This window comes from Numida meleagris, chromosome 1 (assembly GCF_002078875.1).
Source record: "Numida meleagris isolate 19003 breed g44 Domestic line chromosome 1, NumMel1.0, whole genome shotgun sequence".
Classification (NCBI taxonomy): domain Eukaryota; kingdom Metazoa; phylum Chordata; class Aves; order Galliformes; family Numididae; genus Numida; species Numida meleagris.
This window is the reverse complement of record NC_034409.1, coordinates 122011958-122032100: the sequence shown is the minus strand read 5'-3', so window position 1 is coordinate 122032100 and position 20143 is coordinate 122011958. Positions and strand designations below refer to the sequence as shown.

General features: G+C 37.9%; 1 protein-coding gene across 4 annotated transcripts in view; it reads right to left on the bottom strand.

The window, feature by feature from the left end:
- The window catches only part of ARHGAP6 (Rho GTPase activating protein 6), a 304111-nt gene that overhangs the window by 10845 nt on the left and 273123 nt on the right, over positions 1-20143 (bottom strand). For all 4 annotated transcript variants that reach the window (XM_021410633.1, XM_021410656.1, XM_021410641.1 and 1 more), the window contains exons 5-9: positions 17270-17465; positions 13270-13325; positions 9568-9718; positions 8288-8436; positions 4900-5079 (exon numbers count right to left, since the gene is read on the bottom strand). In XM_021410633.1, the coding sequence (XP_021266308.1) occupies positions 4900-5079; positions 8288-8436; positions 9568-9718; positions 13270-13325; positions 17270-17465 (732 nt within the window). The remainder of the gene's footprint in view (positions 1-4899; positions 5080-8287; positions 8437-9567; positions 9719-13269; positions 13326-17269; positions 17466-20143) is intronic.

Sequence of the window (20143 nt, the reverse complement as noted above, 5' to 3'; positions counted from 1 at the left end):
TTAATTGGAGATAAATATTCCTTCCACATACATTCATTTTGGTACAATGCTTAATCTAAAAGATCAAGTACATTTATAGGGAGTATGTAAAATAAATATTCAGATGCTCCCACTTAAAAGAGAAATTTCATATAACAGATGAAAGTAGGACTGAAGACCACTTTGTACAAAGCCAAATGCTGATTACTGTTGAATATCCTTATCTTACATCTCCATTCAAAGATCTGGAGATACTTAGAAATTTCAATTCCAAGCAACTGCATATCACCTGTTTTTGAAACAACACAGAATGTAATTACACAGGAAGGAGAATGTTTATTCATATATTCCATGGCATTTAACTTATTTATGTCTCTCTAATATGGAAATTTCATGGTAAGAGCTCTATCTTTGTAGTTCTTCCATTGCTTTATTTCAGTGACAGATGCTGAAGGTAAACATTTTCCTAAATTAAGCCTTACAAACATGTAATCTTCAGATATCTGAATGGCCAAATTCTGGGATCTAGATTAAAATCTTAAATTCTGCTTAGGGCCTGTGAAACAGTTTGGGCATTTTCATTCTATTGCTAAATCTACAGTGGCATTTATGTCACAGGAAAATGAGAGATTCTAGCCCTCTTCTGCCATATGACTTCAGTTACAAAAAGCTATTCTGTACTCAGGAAATGCATTTACGATAAGGATATTCACAATGAATCTGCCTATCTGATATAAATTTGCTAAAATTATAAAGTTTATCTGTCCACAGCTAAGGTTATCAAGTCAATCCTATTGGATCTCTAGAAACTTTGGACTTTGGATAGTAGTTTCAGCCAGAACTCGTGCCATCTTCCTTCCCCGGCTTTCTGATTTGCCAGCTCTCACTAGTGCACTTGATATGGAATAAATAAACCTTCAGAACAGCTTCAGCTGTTGCAGGATATAACATCTCCTGGGCAGGTGGCAGGAATGGCACTCCAAATCTGCCCAAGTAAACTTTGTACTTCCAGTTGTGTTTTACAATGCAAATAATCAATCCTGAATTCAAATATCACAACACTGAAATGGATGAAACCATCTGAGAAACCTGAGCTAGCAGCTCAAGTTCATCCATGATGGATAGAGCTGGAGGCAAGACAATCTCAGCAAGGGGTCATCAACTGTGCAATCTGCTTCTGGATGCAATTTGTCAGAGCCTATATCTTTTGACCTTCCGGTCACAATGCATGGGCCATTTATTCTCCCCAGAATTTAATGGGAAATAGGAATAGAATTACTAATGGATTCCTCAGGGGAATACCTCAGTTTAGAAGGTATGTATTTAAGAAGTCAAGTTACAGAAAAGACATATTACTTTGGTAAAGGAAATAATTTGGAAATAAATGAAGATATGCATCATTTAATTCAAATTGATTCAAAATGTTTATGAAAAAATTGTGTGACTATGACTTTCTTTTAAAAAATTACTTTTGACCTCTAAGCTAGAAACATTCTTAACTATGGGCAAAGGTATCCTAGTCTTTAAATAAATTATCTTATCTTTAGAGGAATACATGTCTGAAAACTTGATGCTGTGTGACTTTTCTGTTCAGACAGCCTTTTTGTACAGTAGAACTCAATCCAGACAAAATCTGAGAGTAAAGCAGGTTTCAGGTCTTTCTGTATTTAACTTACTATTCACCTTAGAATCAAGTTGCTAAGCATTTAAGAATCTACTGAGAGGAATTCATCAGAAAGCAATTTATATCAGTTTGGTTAACCAACCTGCAAGTGTAGAAATGGTATGTATGTAAACATAAATTTAAATTTATAGAGAATTACTATAAGATGTCTCAGGAAGATGATACAGAGCTGAAATAATTATTATTGAATTAATTGCTTAACTGGCAGCTATGGCTGAGTACATGGATGAGAACTCGAAGTTCATGGACAGAAGGGTGACGTAAGGATGTGCAGAAGCCAAGGCACCACTGAAATAACAGCTTTTGCATCTGTCGAGCTCATACCAGGACTGATGAGAGGGCTTGGGGCTGTCAGGACTCTGGTAGAGGAGATAATTTTGAGATTTTAGGGCTGAGTATCACAGCTATTGAGGCATAGAAGGGTGAAGGGCCCTTACAATCTCTTCTTTGCATTGTCCCTGGCTACTGAAGTGTCACAGAGAGGCAGTGTGTGACTGCCTCCTCTGTGGTGAAACCATAGTAGCCTCTAACAATAAAAAAAAGAAATTTCAGACTCTACATATAGCTTCTTTGCAGGAGGGATGGATTTGGGCACTAGGCAATGTAATTGCATGGCAGAGCTGCTAAAAGCATAACCTCTCTTCTTCATCCTCCACAGCATAACCTCTATTCTTCATCTTCCATGCCAACCCAAAGCCAATGAGGCAAAGTGTGGTTGAGTCCAGCTTCCCTGGACTCAACTGCTGGGCATTGTTCAGAGACTAGTAAAAAGCAGTACCTTGTACATTCCTGGAACAGATGCTTATGCATCACTAAAACTCACTGAAATGGACAGGAATTGGATATTGAAGTCATTAACATCAGTGAAGTAAGGGGAGCATCTTCTATGCTAAATCCACGTTTGCATATTACTAATGTTAAATGATAAGCAAAGCACAAAAGCACCTTGGCATCAATACACTATATGTTACAGCTGTACTGGATACTGAAGTCCAGATGTTTCTTTTTTTAAATAGCACAAATGTTAAAGTATAAACAGAAGTCCTAGTTTGGCTCCATTCCTGTAGGTTTGCAAAAAGAATTGTTGCTGCCTGATTCCAAATGATCAGAGTTACAGTACAGTGTAATGTACGACTCTTTTCATTTCTATGCATCAATTACCAAAGGAAGCACTGGGTTAATTATCTTCAGAATACAAGGAGTCTCTCTGTGCTGCCTAGGAGAACATCCAAAAGTTGAAAGCAAACCCTAGTATAAGCTTTATACAACAGTAATGATGAAGAATTTGACACAATCCTACAAATCAAATATCATATGCGAGTCTAGACATTACTCCTGAAAACAGACAGATCTTGCCATACTGTTTGTTAAGCGATGGGAGCGGGAAAAGCACCCGGAGATGCTCATCTGTTAGGAATTTCTGTAAATTTTACATCAACATTTTTTCAGCTTTCAGGAGAGCATCTGTGACAGGTTTGATTCTCCCTCACATGCAGCCAGACTTTCATTTTGAAATCTGATTTTAAATTCCCTCTACAATCTGAAAAGCTGCTCTAAAGAACAAAAGAAATCTTCTCCTTTTTCGACACTGCATTCAACTTTCAGCTATAAATTCAAGCATTGAAAAGGTAAAGGGATAAATCTGTCAAAATGAAAAGACACCATATGTAAGGTTAGTCTAATCCTAAGCTCCGCCATTTCCACACTGAATGTGTGCCTGAAGTATGATGTGCTGTGCTGTAAAGTGTTCTTAAAGAAAAATAACAAAAAGAATACTTCAAGTATTGCAGGTATTCTTATTGAAGTATTATTTAAAACTTGTTAGTGCCATCCATGCTCTGGGCAACAGAACTTCTCACAAGAGTAGAGTTCTGTACCCTTCTTCTTGAGCTTTCGAAGGAAAAATAGCACCTAAAGATTCCTCGAACTGTGAAAAGCATTAAAAAAAGAAAGAGAGAAATAAAGAAAGACAAAGATTGCTGTGTGTCTTATTGGAACAAGAATAAAAAATAAGGAAAAGGAATAAGGAATAAGGAAAAGGAATAAGGAAAAATAATGAAAGGCAATACAGTGTGAAGGGAAAGGTGACAAAACCACAAAGTTTATTTCAGGGTAAGATCGATAGACAGGGCTTTGATTGCTTTTTCATGCTTTTATCCCTGTTGAAATCCAGTAGACACCTTCTCTTGCAGTACTGTGTGTCCATTGCTCCCACATCCCCACAGTTCAGTCTTGTCCATCTTCTCCCACTAGTGCTGTGGGACCTGCTTTGGTCTAGACTTCTATAGGTCTCCACCTCCTAATTTCAGAACTAATCTCCTCAGTGTATACACTGCTGCTTAGTTTCAAGCCACAACAAACCAAGCTATTTTCACCTTTTTAAGACTTCTATTTTTTTGTTAGGACATTTATTTCTATTAAAATGAAGATGGGATGGTGCCCATCGACTGGCCTCTGCTACCCTAGAGTAGATCTACCTGCCTAAGGTAAAAATCATGCAAAACTTACCTATGATTTCACAGACAGAAAAAGATAAGGTCAGAGAATGAACTGATCAGGTAACTGCTAGGCTTGATCAACGTGTTTTAACTAAACTGCATCTTCAGCAGGCAATAGTATATAGGAATTATTTGCTCAAAACATGCCCTAGTCCAAGGTCATCATCCTTTCCATAAGAAAACTCCTTGCTTCAGCAAGAGAACAGAAAAGTACTCAGGAGAAACACACGTTTATGCTTTACTCCTCTTATCTAACTGACAAATAAGAAAGCTTTGCCTTTCCTTCCCACGTGACCAACAAGAAAGTCTTTGATAGGGAAAGTTGTTTCTTTAACCAAGGATCTCTTTTCCCTTCAGTAAAATCAGCTGATTTCTAAATCTGAGTGGTGAAAGGCCATTTTCAGTCTCATCTTCAAAACTAGCAAGAAATGATAATGCATGGTTTAGTCTTCAGTTAAATAACCAACTCCATCATCCATTTCCACAGACAAAGAAATCTTCTAAAGAAGATATTCTTATCTACATAGAAACCATTCCTAGCAAGAAATACATACACATTTTCAGTATTATTGCTGCAAAGCATTTGCCTTGACAGAAGGCAATTTATTAATACTAGTCAAGCTTAATTTAATGCAGTTTCCACAGTTTCTTTCATCTTTGTGGTTTTTAATACCAACCAGGTATTTCCTCATTTAACTTAAAAATGCCTAGAAGTAACATGAAGAAACATCCACATACCATAAAAAGGGCTTCATAGTTTTCAATCATTTTCTGTACAACAGCTATGATAGCAGTACTCTCTTCAGCTCGAGCTGAACTCTGAACTGTGAATTCTTTGTCTGTAGATTTCTGCTTGTGCAACAGGTTAGGGCCAAAGATAGTAGCCAGGTTAAGTGATGTCATTTTGTTCCCAGTAACCTGGAAAACAGAATATAAATGAGGTGGGGGCTCCCAGGGTCTAATGTATCCAGAGATATATGCATACACACAAATTCACACACACAAGACATTTGACAAATAATTTATTTATCAAAACAAAAAATGAGTGCTAAGTCAAACATTTAACCATTTTCAGAAATGTTAAAACACTTTGTTTGGCCATCTCTGCTAGAAGCACTATGATTTTCTAGATGGATTTTCAAATGGACTGGAGGCGAAGGTGAAAGTGCTGTCTGCCCTTAATTTCCTGTCAGCTTGGCAATGGCATACTTAATCTGAACTCAGGGAAACCTCCTGCTTCACTTCCTCACCATATCACCGTCTCTTCAGACCGCATACTGCAAGTGGTTAGCTTCTTCCAGTAGCACTCATGATATGAGGCAGACACAGTGAAGAAAAGCTCACTTTTGCAAGTTCAAACAGTCAAATGGTTTGGATACTTGAGGAATATGCTCATTGTTTTTATTACTATTTCCCTATTTTTTTGCTTGTTTCCTAGAATGTGCTAAATATTTGCTTTTTTAACCATTTTTTGGTTTGTTTTTATTTTTTTTACTTTCTTCTGCATCTACAGATCTGTGCTCAAAGAAGCAGTAGCAACTGACTTTGGAGGAAGCAGGCTAGGCACCAATACAGAAATGATCTGATATATATGTCATACAGGTTATTAAATCAAGATATTCATTGTCAAATTTGTGAGTAGACCACTTTTTCCCCATTCTATTCTTTTAAGAGAGAACAAGCAAGTGTCATGTGCTTCCTCTCTGTCTCCACTTGATTGCTATTCTGGGAATGCAGAAGATGATGCCAGCATTTTGACTATATAAGAATCCAAGTGAATTTCATCAGTCGAACCAGTATTTCCTGCAGGCTTTTTTTAAAGAAAACAAATATCATATGCATTATTTTTTCATTTGCTTTGGTTACATTTGAACTAATGAATTAAAAAAGGACAGAAAGACGAAGAAAAATAGCATTTCACAAAATGACTGGTACAAAATAAATCCTTTGAAGGCAGTTAGGTTTTTTTTTTTGGTAGGGGGCATACACTGAATGTTCCAGTTGAATTTACAACTGTATACTCACTACACTTGTCGGGTTTTCTTGTTTGTTCTTTTTAATTTTATTTCTTTTTTTATACAGAGCTCAACAGGTAGCACAGAGCTGGTAGTAAACACAGATTTTCCTTTTACTGTCGGGATCACTATTTAATCTCAGAAAGATACCTGCAACAAGGAGATGCATGGGCAGCCATAGTGAGCATGCTGACTCTTTGTTTACAGAGATTCACCCCAGCACAACAATGATTAAACACTCCCTCAACAGCACACTACAGTGCATGCAGCTGTTTTTGGGTCACCCAGTTTTTAACTAGTGTCAGAGCACTGAGCCGCCAACGATGCGCAGGCATGTGGTGCTTTGAGAGAGCCAAGGGCAGCCCCTGACTGTGCCCCCATCTGCGTATGCAGGCTGTCTGTACAGTGTGTCTTTTCTTAAGGGCAGCTTCAAGGCATCCCTTAAAAAATAGTGTAAACATTTCCAATCAAATTAGCTGGGTGAGTCACTTTAATAAAGTTAGTCATCTATCTCCATATTTGTGAGAGAAGGGCTTTTGAAAGAAATCATGAAGAAGAGCCTGTGTGCCAAAGCTTGCCTGTTTTCATTCCAATGATAGCAGTCTATAAAACACTTTCTTTTGCCATGTATGCCTTTATTCACTTAATTATTAACAAACAGCTGAAGTAATCATGAGCAGAATGCTGTATTATCTGTAAAAGATACCCAACTGCACTTAATATTCTTGATACTTACAATACTGCCAAGATGGCTTACCTAAACTTGCCTTGCCAAAATACCTGTAGCAGAGCTGATGTACTCTTCTGCTCTTTTTTTAAGTGCCTTCCGTTATAGTGGTGTAGTTGTCTATCAACGCATTGTTGAAGATAGAAATAATTACATTTGAAAGGCTCTGAAAAAGGCTCATGTAGCGCACTTGAAGTTAGGACTTATCATAGAGTTACAGAATCATTAAGGTTGGAAAAGACCAATAAGATCATCTAGTCCAACCATCAAACTTCAGGCAGAAATTCAACCATCAAACTTCAGGCAGACTTCAGGCAGAAATTCAGCAAAACACAGTTTCATAGTGCCTATTCTTAAATACCAATCAACTCCAAAAAGTGTCCAAAGAAGTGAGAAGGAGTTTCAGCAGTCTCAGAAGTAGCCTCAAAAGTAACCTCTGCTGCAGTTCAGAGTACTGAGAAACCCCTTCCTCAGTAAAACAGGTACAATTTTGTCAAGTAGTGACAGGCTGTATCTGTCTCATTCAAAGTTGCAACCTTTTGCAGAGCAGCACAGTAGTTCAAAGTTTTCCTGGTAGAAAATGGGACAGCTGGATTTTCAGATCTTCCCTAGTGTGACTGGCTCAGATGCATATGTGACAATACTCAGAAGTACTACACTAGATATTCGGAAAATTTCTTCTCCAAAAGAGTGGTGAGGCAGTGGCACAGGCTGCCCAGGGAGGTGGTGGAGTCACCATCCCTGGTGGTGGTCAAGAAATGTGTAGATGTGACACTGAGAGACATGATATAGTGGGCATGGTGTGATGGGTTGGTGGCTGGACTTGTTGATCTTAGAGGTCTTTTCCAACCTTAATTATTCTATTCCATGATTCTAAGTACACCTAGATGACACAGCTACAATTATTATCTCTGGGGATTGGTGCACTCTACTCTCTCCACTGAATGCAACAGTATGTAGGCCTGAAGGAAAACAGGCAAAGATGGAACCTAATTTCAACTAGTGATTAAGTTTACCAGGCAGAAGGGCACAGCCAGAGTTCCTCTCTTTTATTTTTTATTCTTCACTATCTAAAGCACACAAGGAATCAAAGGGAAATAAGAAATGAACTATGTCCAAAGATTATACATGAAAGCAACATCAGAGAATGAAGAGAATAACAAAGCATGCTCCTGAATGCCTGACACTTTCCTATAGGGGGTGGCCCTCCTATAGCCTTTAGAACATAGTAGACAACAAAATGGCAAATGAGTGGGCAAGAATAAGAAATCTCCCTTATCTTTCAAGGATATGCCACCACTATAGTTATTTCACAGCCCTAAAGATCTCTTTCCTGTCCATTAATTTAAAAAAAAGTTGAAGGACACAAGTGGCTGGGACTTACCTCTTGGCCATCTTTGTCTGTGGTGTCTTCTGCGTGGCCAGCCACGGTGGAGAGGAACTGCAGCAGTCGGTGTAGGGTATCGCAGTTACAGGGAGGTAGGAGATAAATGAGAAGCTGTAAGGTGCTTAGCTGTTCATCTGGCTCTAATACTAAGAGGGGAAAAAATACATTCTAAGAAAAGCAATCCAACTAACCTAAAATCAGAACAAATATACTGTTCCCAGCCCAAAGGAATACTTGAGAATAGCTTTGTTTAACTGTAATTTTCTTTGTAAACATCAGAAGAAAAAGAGAAAACTTGAAGGAAATATCAAAGCATAACAAATATTGCTTGCATTTTTGCTTTGATTGGTCAGCTTTTTGCTCACAGGTTCATAGGCTCTTCTCTCAGTTTGTAAGAGAGCAAAATCCATGTTGCATACTACATTGTTGTCACCAGACACAAAAAATCTGTTTAATTTTCTACTTATTACTTTCATTTAGATACAGCTACAGGCTTACAGAGCACACTTTGGAAGCATTTCAGTAAAGTTTATGCTTTAAGCATTTTAAATGAGTTTACTTACAATTTCACATCTTACAGAGGGAATAGGAAACTAGAAAAGCAACCGAAGTGTCAAGGGCGTTCTACTGTGTATGCAGTCACTTCAACCACCACATGACGTTAACCATCTAAAATGGTAGCTAATGACAAAGGTGGGATAAAAGCAGGATCCCGGAGATGAAGGCTTCAGTGAGAAAGTGAAGAACACACACCAGGCAGCAGCTTGAGCTGAAGGGTCCAACTTTACTTTTTCCGAGACTGCACCCAGGTCTTACCAAAAGCCAATACACTGGGACTGTTGTAACACAATGACTTTGAGGACCATTAACTACCAAGAACCTTGAACTTCTGATGCTAGCTTTTTGAAGTCAGACTGAAATTTTGGTCAGAGAATGGCTATGCAAACTAAAAACATAGGCAGTGCTGAGATATCAGGATTCAGATGTGAGTTTGTCATCTGCTTCTGCTGAACCAATAACCGGATCAGTATTTAACAGATAACATGAATTCATCCTATATACCAATGTAAAAGTGAAATCTTTGTTTTAGTTTCCTTAGCTAATCTTACATAGCATGAAAACCAAGAAAAGACTTCTGCAAATTATGCTACACAAATATCTGGAGCAAATCAAGGCTAGAGAATTAAATGCACAGAAAAAGAGAATACAGTTTGTATAAATTATAAAATTCAAACAAGCTTTTGAAAATCAGTAAATCAAGATGCTGCAGAGCTCACAGAGGGTGTTGATGAAAGGTGTATAAAGTTCTCTGGTGAGAAGTGGGTCAGGCATGTCACGTAGAAATTCCTTTAACAAAGCAGCAACATCATGAATGCTGTGCTCTTCGTCTAACACAACATCTATGCCCCGGTCAAACTCTTCACGCAACTGGAAAAGACCACGACATAAAATCTCAGTCACTTATCATTGGCCCAAATAGTATGTTGCAACAGATAAAGATCTTTCAAGATGTAACTTAACACATTTTCACTTTCCAGACTGCAGTTCATGTCTAATTGCTGCTTATTCCATGACACATAACTTCAAGTTTGTACCAGATTGTAATAAAATAAAATTATTTCCAACTAATTTATGACACTCTTCTATGAAAAAGCATGCTAAAGGTAGAAACCATGGTGAATAATGAAAACTGGAAGAAAGGCTTTCTTATATCACCTTACTGGGTTATCCTTAGATTTTTGGAAAGACTGAAACTGCATTTCATAACATGTGTGTTTTTGTACCAAAACACTGATAATAATAATAGAGCAACGTTAAAGGCTATCAAACTCACATTTCTCTTGTGAATTAAGATTGTACATAATTAAGCCTAAGTAGTAAACAGACAAGATCATTAAGACTTCTTGGCACTGGTCCCCACACATCTTGTTCCACTTTCCTAACTTAGTTACACTCATTAAGTGATCTTTATTAGGAAGTTAACAACACCTAACTAACACTATTCTGAGGTATTGCTATTTCTTCCACTACGGTTATCAGATAATTTCTCTGTAGTCAAAGTTATTAAGTCTCAGAGGCAGAAGAAATCACTCTCCCACACCCAATATGTCTTTTGACAAGACAGCAGCCTTTCTGGAGAGACTTCCCAACAATAATAGTAGAATACTTTCTTCAGATTGAGAGCTTCATCTTTACTCTTCTCTTCAATTTTGAAAATAGCCAAGATGTTCTAAAACCATTTCCTTGGAAAATTTCTTATGTTTGCTAATACTAGGAGGTGCCATAATTTTACCTACATTTTTTTCAGGGAATAATTATAAATCTTACTAAACAAGAGGAAGTCACAAGCAGGCAATGTTTTGCAAATCTTTATTACCGCCAAATCTATCCTGAGTGCGCATATAGGGTGGAAAATCTCACATTTTCAGCTTAAATTGTGCTTTCATAAAGGATGTCAAAGGCATTCTACAAAAACTAGAGTCTCCTGTCTAATATATTAATATTATTAAAATCACTCATTACTAATAATGAATAATTATGGTATGAAGACCAGAATTTGTGATTTCTCTAATATTATGCTTTACTCCACTGATTTGCAGTCAACAATTTTCCAGTGCTGACTTAGGGATTTCATTCTCTCCTCACATCTACTCTTCAGACTGATGGCATCTGTGCAACATCACTGTGGAGCACCATCATTTACTTCCATCCAGATTATTGACTCCACAGTTACTGCCCAAATGCAAGCTGAGGAAACAGATCAGCACTGCATCAAGAATGTGGATTTCTCAAATAGCTGTCTGAATTACGAATTGCTAGAATATCCTTGAATATAGTTCTTCTGGTCTGTTATCTTTAGAGGCCTATAGAGATTGTACTACTTAGCACAGTATCAGATGATCGTTGGTGGCACATGGGCACATTTCAGGCCTAGGTATCACAACTGTTAAAAAATTGTGATTTTCCATGTTTAAACTTTGGGTCTCTCAGACTCCATTCACACTGAATAATTTCAGACTTTTGGAAAGTACACCTGGTAAACAGCAGCAATCCACTCCACAATGAGATATGAGGACTGAGGACATCCATGCTGGAAGAAGGATGAGAGAACACAGCTCCAGCCATGCCTCTCTTCAGCCTCAGAGTTTGGAATTTGCTTCATCAGCACCCAGAGGGCTGCCCTCTCTAAGCTCAGCAGTGATGCTCTGTTCATGCAACTGTATTCTTTCTAAGTACAAACTAGCACCTGGCATCCAGTTGTACCCGACCCAGCACTTCCAGTCAACACCAGCTCAGGAGACTTGGTCCCGTACCCCAACAAATGTGAAAAAGCTCTAAGGTGGTTTGTAATGCATGCATTTGTTCTTGATTTTCTCTTCCTGCTCACCACAAACAAAACCTGCTGTCACATGAGCTTATCTATTTATGTATTTATTGCAATAGTTAAAATAGGACATTTTCTAAGTGAAGGAGGAAGAGAAACAACACTATGTCTACTTTCTGTACAAAAGCTAAAGAGCATCTGAGAAAGCACACCAAAATCTGAGTATTGGGCTTGGCTTTCCAAGGTTCAGAAAATGAATGGAATTTTAATTGAATCCAGACTTCCCCATCTGTTCATGTTGACAGCATTTATTATTTTAACTGCAGGGCCAATGTGATGCTTCCATGTTGTTTAATAAAATAAATTAGTTCACCTAATTCAATGAATTAGTCAGTGTAACAGAATACATAAATACCCAAATCTCTCAGTTTCTTCAGCTTTTAAAACAGAGTAAAAGAAAAAACTGGTGAAAGTGATGTTTGAAATAAGGCTTAGGATACAAGCAAATGATACAAGCTGCTTTATCCCAGAGGTATGATGCAAGTATAGTCATCTTTGAATAATAATAAATGTTTTGACATTGATGCTCATAATGCAAATGACAGGCAACTTGCTTTTCAATACTTTTACTAGTTCAGTGTTGATCTAATAACTGTCTCTGCAGACCATGAGTGTTTTCAGCTTTATGGTACATTAGCCACAGAGCAATACTAACTGGTAGAGAGTAAACTACAAATCAGTAGGTTACAGTGTCCCACCATTCAGAATCAAGTCAGATTAGCTATTCATGATAACTTTCCAAAGAGCCAACCATTATGTTGTGTATTTTTGCAAAACAGTACTATTATTCCTGAGATCAGTGCTGCCAAGTTTTCTTTTCTTCTGCTCTATTTTGACATTTTGGTCTTAAAATTTCTAGCAGGAGTATTCTACTGTAACTTTTTATTATCTCCCTAAGCATCATACAACCATTAAGGACTATTCTCTACTGCTCTAACTCAAGAAGTATTCCCAGCTTCTTGGAACAACAATGCAATAGCTGAGGAAAGACTCAATTCTGACCTTGTCTCTGGAATCTAACTGTACACAACCTCTGCTTTTTCAACATTTGGCTGAGATTAGGAACTGGATGGGTCTGCTCTGACCTTGAAGTTGAACAAGGGTAAAAGGTGATGTTTGTGAGCAGCAATTTGAGCGTCTCTCTCGCTCCAGCTTCCCACAGGGTCAAAGACATTGCTCTGTACTTCCATATTTCCTCATAGTGTAACTTTTCCAAAAAAGATTTACAGTTTAGGTTTACTTTGGGTGCTTCTGCTTTTTCTGAGATGAAAAAGCAGCCAAGATTTCTTTTTCCTTACAGTGTAATCTTTGGAAAATTTCATCACGGTAGGCTATTTGGATCTCCAACCCTTTGCTACTTCTGCAGAGCAAAATATACAATGACTATTAATCCAGTGAGATCCTTACAAAGATTTCACCAAATGTGAAAGATGGCTGAAAATGGCCTGTTATGAGCTAACAAAAACACACTAAAGTCACTGACATAGAAAGCCAGAATTTCTCCAGGTGAAGGACAAGGAAATTACCTTACAGAAGGCAGTAGGGTTATTTGTGTCATACCTGATGAGTAAAAAGCAAATCCATATCCACTCACCTGTCTTACTCTCTTTTTTGAACTTCCAACTCTGAATATTCCCACTGTCTGGAGACCTGCAAGTATAGCACATCAGACAATTGCTTTATTGTACAATTTTCTGTTTAAAATCACACTGAATCAAAGTAATCTGGGCTATGTGTGTGTTTTAAAGAGTTAAAAAATAAAACACACAAAAAAAAACCCCCCACACACAAAAAAACCAGTGTATTTCTCTATAGGGTTGTACTTACCTCTCTGAGACAAAACCCAGCTGTCTTGGAATAAGCAGTCAGTCAGTGTAGTTCTCAAGGATCTCACTCACATCACCTAACCTGAAAAATGGCATCGCTGTGACATGATGCCATCTTGGTAGTGCCACTATTAGTCTGGGAGGGACAGTGGTATGTAGATAGTGATGCACTGCTCAGCATCTGAAGGTGCCCCTTTCAGGATTGAGAGTGAAGGAAATGGTCAACACAATAATACTTGGACACTGAGCTGTGTCTTTGAATACACTAGGAAGCAGCTAGTGTTTGGGTTGACCCACTGGCTGTATAGTTCCTACTAGTGCGAAGGAGAGAGTTTTCTTCACAGAGATGTAAGTAGGGCAGAGGGTGAATGGAAAGAACTACTTGGGGTAGGAACTATTTTGCAGAAGAAAAGCAATAAACAAATACTGTTGTACTGCAGGCAATGCAGAATGTTTGCCTGTTGTATTCTTCAAACTTTAGGCTTTGGAATGAGTGTTGCCTGCTATTCCATGAGAAATCAGTTCCTATGTTCTTCCAGTTGTGTACATAGGTACTGGCAGAATATCAAACCAACAATAACATGCGGTTGATGAATGGACATGTATTGTCAAGTAACAGAAACTGAAAAATTTGAGAGTAAGTGTCATCTTAGAGGTGCCACAGTCTTTACCAATGAGAACATGAGTGGAAATCCTAGAGGCTTGAACATCTGTGAATACACATTATTTCATACAAGAGTTTCAAAAAGGATGAAATTATCTATAAGCTTTTAAAAATTTGTGGTCTAATAATGGCTACTCTGAAACATTAATCTTCTCTACTGATATACAAGAAATGATAAATAGCATTCTAAAACATTTGTTTTCCCCCTTAGAACAGCCATGAGGCCACACTGCTTGCTGGAGATGTGTAAGCCCACAGCATGTGGAGTTGCAGATTCTCATCAGAGAAATTCAGCTCAGATTCTATCATTTAGCTTGTAGTCTCAACATGACAACTCTCTTCAAATATTCTTCTGTCTCTGGATAGCAGAAAACTGAATTGATTGAATTGACAGAATAACACAGGAGTAATTTAGTAGTTTAAGAACACTAGCAAGGAATCAGCTGAGACAGAGATACTTGCACTGGGCAAAAACTGAAAGCTAGTTACCAGTTCCTGAACAAACAAGACATATTTGTTTTATACTAAGGGTCTGCAGGAAGCTTCAGACGTTTACAACTTTGGGACCTGATCCCAGGGGCAACAGGGAAGAACTAGGCCAACGGTTGTCATGTCTAAAAAACATAAGCTTCTTTTCTTTTTTGAAAAAATAATATAACATACATAAGGAGTCCCTTTGCAGCTTGCTGCTGAAAAATTGGCATAAAAGACCAGTGCATACAGTCACAGATACTCAGAATATAAAACTTGGTCCATCACATAGTTTCGAATGATGTTGCTACAAGACTGCTGCCAGAACAGCAAGTCCTCTGTTTTTACCCCAAATCCATGGAAAAACAAGTGAGTCTGTCTTCTAAAATCTTTGCTTTTCTCAAAGTCAACCAGTCCTGATGGCTGTTGTATAATATATTTGTGGATTGTGGATTAAGTTGAAAATTGAAGAACATCAATATTCGCCCCAAATTATCTCAGATGATCGTATTGTATGACACTGTATTGCGCTCTTAGAAAATGCACAAAGAAACATGGTAAGCTTTGTTTAAAAAGAAATTTTAATAAAAATATTTTAGTAAAAAGTGTTGTGTAGAAAACAATCTTTGTTATTAAAATGTGTTAAGTGAATCCACTTAAGCACTTGATCACTAGGATACTCTGCTAGAAGTTTCTTTTTGCTGTCTCAGAGACTTTTATGTTCTCCAAACTCAGTTACCCTTACTTAAAGGATGGAAGTCATTTGTTTTAAACTTAATCATCCCCACATTTGTCAGCCATGATATCTAGTCTCTGTAAAAGGCTAACAATGACTTGCTTTCATTGTTTTCTTTTATATATTTGTAAGCCACATGGGTACTGTAAAAGCTTAGCATTGTTGCTTAAATTGCAGTCCTTCATCTGCAAAAGCCTTTAATTCAGAGACTGTAAATGACTTATTTCTGGTCAAATTAAGCATCAGATGCAGCACTTGATGCTACATTCACCACTAGTTAATGGTTTGTTTATCATCTGGCCATGTGATAGGTCTGTCTGTGGCCAAGTTATTTCAATTCTCATAAAAAGTTCTTTACAAAACAAAGATACATTGGGAGAGATGCTGAACAGATATCTTGATTAGCTATTGTTTCTGCAACAGAAAGCTTGTGGGATATTTGTGTCTGAATGATTGTGAAGCTGTAAGAAGAATACTGGCACAATTTTATAATTCCTTTCAGAGAGAGCAGGTCTGAGCCTGAGACTGGTCAATAGGATTAAGCTGTATGAGTTTCAGTAGGGCCAAGCATCGGGTCCTGCATTTTGGTCACAACAACCCCAGGCAACCCTACAGGCTTGGGGAGAAGTGGCTGGAAAGCTGCCTGACAGAAAGGGACCTAGTTGTGCTGATGGACAGTCGGCTGAATATGAGCCAGCAGTGTGCCCAGGTGGCCAAGAAGGCCAGTGGCACCCTGGCTTGGATCAGGAATGGTGTGGTGAGCAGGACTAGGGAAGTCATCCTGCTCCTGTACGTGGCCTGGTGAGGCCTCACCTCGAGTACTGTGTTCAGTTTTGGGTGCCTCAGGACAGAAAGGACATGGAGGTGCTGGAGCAGGTCCAAAGAAGGGCAACAAGGCTGGTGAAGGGCTTGGAGAATATGCCCAACAAGGAGAGACTAAAGGAACTGAGGCTGTTTAGTCTGGGGAAGTGGAGACTGAGGGGAGACCTTATTGCTCTCTGCAAATACCAGAAAGGTGATTGCAGTGAGAGCGGGGTTGGTCTCTTCTCACTGGTGACAGGACAAGGGGAAATGGCCTCAAGTTGCACCAGGGGAGGTTTATTTTGGGTAAAACTTCTTTACAGCAAGGGTTGTTAAGCACTGGAACAGGCTCCCCAGGGAGGTGGCTGAGTCACCATCCCTGAATGTGTTTAAAAACCGTTTGGATGTGGTGCTCAGGGACATGATTTAGTGGTGGGTTGTTAGAGTTAGGGTAGTATGGTTAGGTTGTGGTTGGACTGGTGATCTTGAAGGTCTTTTCCATCCTGAGCAATTCTATGATTCTATGATTCAAGCCAGGGACAAACACTAGGAAGTTTGAAAGCCTTGTAGTGAACATGAAGAAGCTTCTTGAAGCTTAATATAATTTAGCATGGGATATTTTTTGTTCCTCTGAACCTCTATTTTCCAATGTTGTTTCTAGCTATGTCTTGCACTGTAGCATAAATTATTAATTTAGCCTTTACATCTAAAGATCCACTGGTTGCTAAGAATTATTAGCTGGCTTTCAGGCTTTCATTCTCATGGTGAGTAAACCTGTAGTGCGTAAAAAGTCATTCTTGCAGAGCTGAGCACTCCAGCACTGGATGAATGACCTCCAAGAAAGTGCTCTTCCTCCATAATGAATGGGCCAGTTTGCAAGCTTGTAGCATTGATCTTCATTTTGGGAGGAGATCATCTCCTAAGAAATTACTTGTGAGACAAGATCTTTTAGCAAGAGGGAAAATTGGAGTGGAATTGTCTAGCTTTTAAAGATGTCACTGCAATTTTAACTATACACTTGTTTCTCAAAATAGTTTTTTCTTTACACTTCAGTAAAAATGTATCTGCCACTCATGGCCAAATGAAATATTCTTACCATGTTTTTCCAAGTGCTGGCAGCAACTGTCTACAAGCCGGGGAACCTGCCTGTAAATAGGGTTCAGGCTTAATTTCTTATCTCTTGCCTTTTCTTTCTTGCTCTGGGCTTCTGCTGGCAAAGAGAGCTGGAGAGCTTCTAACAACCGTGACTGATTGTCATCAAGATCAGTAATAGAGTCCACAGACATTGCACCCTGTAAAATATACATGCACAAATATTCAGAATGGATGTGGAAATCTAAGGACCACCATCTCTTATCTAACAATGATTTCTGCTTTCCTGCATTTAAAAAAAAAAAAAACAAAAAAACCTATACAAAATACAATTTGCTCTATCACTTTTATAAATTGATCAAGATATAATACTACAGTAATAGATGGAAAAATCTGGACAGTACCAATGCAATCATTACTGTAGCACAAGAAATACAATGCTTTACATTCATTTGGTGCGTTTTTAGTGTTATAAAAGCCTGGATATTTTTCAGGACAAGGATGAGTCAGAATTTGTGCATGCAACTCAGCAGTACAATATTTGCATGAGGATATATATACATTTTTACACCTGATTCTCTACTTCCTCCACACTTTAAGCAATTGTATGAAATTTATGAAATTTGTATGAAAATTATACAAATAGATTTACAGCTCTATACCACACAGAGTTGACTAATTACACAAATATGCATGATTGCAGAGATTGTAATAAACCTGTGTTATTACAGAAGAAAGACACATAAGAGAATACAGAGGTGATTTTTTTTCGGGTAATTTTACTTTATGCATCTTAAAATCATTAAAATTCCAGTGGAAGCTTTGAACATTACATTTGGATTACAGGAAGGCACAAAGGTTCAAGCAGTCAGCAAAGGACAAAGTAGCACAAGTAACAGGAGATTTATGGCATTTTTCAATGTTCACACTTGAAAATGAAGATTACTATTTTTTCAAACGACAACATGACTGTTACTTCATAACTATCATTTACCTCACAGTTGGTCAACTATTATTAAACTTAACAATACAAAAAAATATTTTAGGGGACATCTAGACTTGTAACTAACAATAATAATAATTAAAAAGAAAAAAAAATAAACTCTCATTAAAACTGTCTATTGCACATTATTTTCTTACCTTCTGATGCAAAGAATACACTTTACCATAACTTAATATGTACTGTACAGGTATCTAGCATGAAGAAAAGGAAGAATTTCCATTCTAAGCTTTGCTGAGAACTCTAATTTCTTCAAAGGAAGCTTTTCTGCTGAAAAGTATTTAATAGACTGTCAGCAAGATCTCTGTCTGTTGTATTGGACCTGTTCATTTGCTACAAAATTACCAAGCTCTGGAAGTATTGTCTTCCTTCAAGATAGAAAACTGAGCTTTATAAAATTTTTCATCTTGGAGGCAAGGCAAAGAAATTCCACTGAGACTTCAAATGAAATTAAAAATTTTTAGCTCATACTACCTAAAGGAAAGCATGTAATGGATCAGGGATAGTCTTGCGTCTCATAACATTTTGAAGATTTAGCAGAAAAACACAGTGAAGTTTTTTGACAATTTTTTTTTTTGACCCACACCTCTAAATAATTACCAGCCTCTCTGGAATGCAACTTCAATCTTGATTTCTGAGGTTTCTCAGAAATACATCTGCTTGATTCCCTGTACCATTTCCTGCCAAAAAGAAACAAACAAAACCAAAACCAAACAAGATTCTCTGTGTGTGATCCATGTTTGTAAAATTCCAAGCTGAAATATTTTCCTATTTTCTTTTTAAAGATCTGGGGTTTCAGGCACCAAAATTAGTTGCCTGACACTGAAAATCCTAGCGCCATGCTCACCAGTGCTGTTCCCAGGCAGCTCACGTACGACAGGTGACTGTCTTTATACCCTAGCTCTTACTGGTCCTTCCCTATCTGCAAAACATCCTCACCTCGGGAACCATTATTATCACAGAGTCACTTAAGTCGGATTCAGATCCCTAAAATAGATGTAAATACAGTCAGTTCTCCATTATCCTTGGGCACTTTATCAAAGTTGTGGATTAACTGGAACACTGAGCAGGCTTATAGGAAAAAAGACCGTGAGTTCAGCGGCTGAAATACAGCACTACTTGGCCAGACCAAGTCAAGACCAGCATCCTTCACCATGCCAAGTTCAGAATCTGAATAAACTGGGCAAGTCTTAAGCTAGGTTTAAAGAAACAAAAAGAAAAGTGGAGATCAGAAGTAGACAGAAAGAGCAAAATGAAAGTGAAGAGTAGGGGGATAGGTGTGGAATAAAGGTCAGACAAAACTATTATTTATTTTTTAAGGGCTTTAGAAACCAATATCTCTTATGAAAAGATGAGCAATACTACCAAGTATGAAAGGGATTGAGTAAAACATGACAGATCCAGTTTCACTTAAAACAGGCAGTAGGAATGAGCTCCTGATACACAAATTTTGATTGCATAATATATCTAAATAATATAATTCATAATATTCTGTAGAATAAGTGTATAGAAAGTGTCTTGAAGAATGACCAGGGCCTTGACTTCCAACTGCTCATCAGAAATCCTATACATAAAAAGAAGCTTCCGTGATTTCAGTCTTGTTTTTGGACAAGAGAGCCATAGCACTGACATCAAGAGGACTGCTAACAGCATCACTTTATATCCCTTACTGACAACCTCAGCTGAATGCTTAAAGGCTCGTGGGAATATGCAAAAGTGAATGACAGTTAAATGAAAGTGAACGGCATATTTACAAACAACCTCTACAATTTAAAACGCTAGTGGGCTTTATGGGCAAGCCTGCACTCCGAGTGTCTTTGCAGCATTTATGTGAGAAACTGGCTGCATCAACTGCATGAATCAACTTTCTATTTTTTG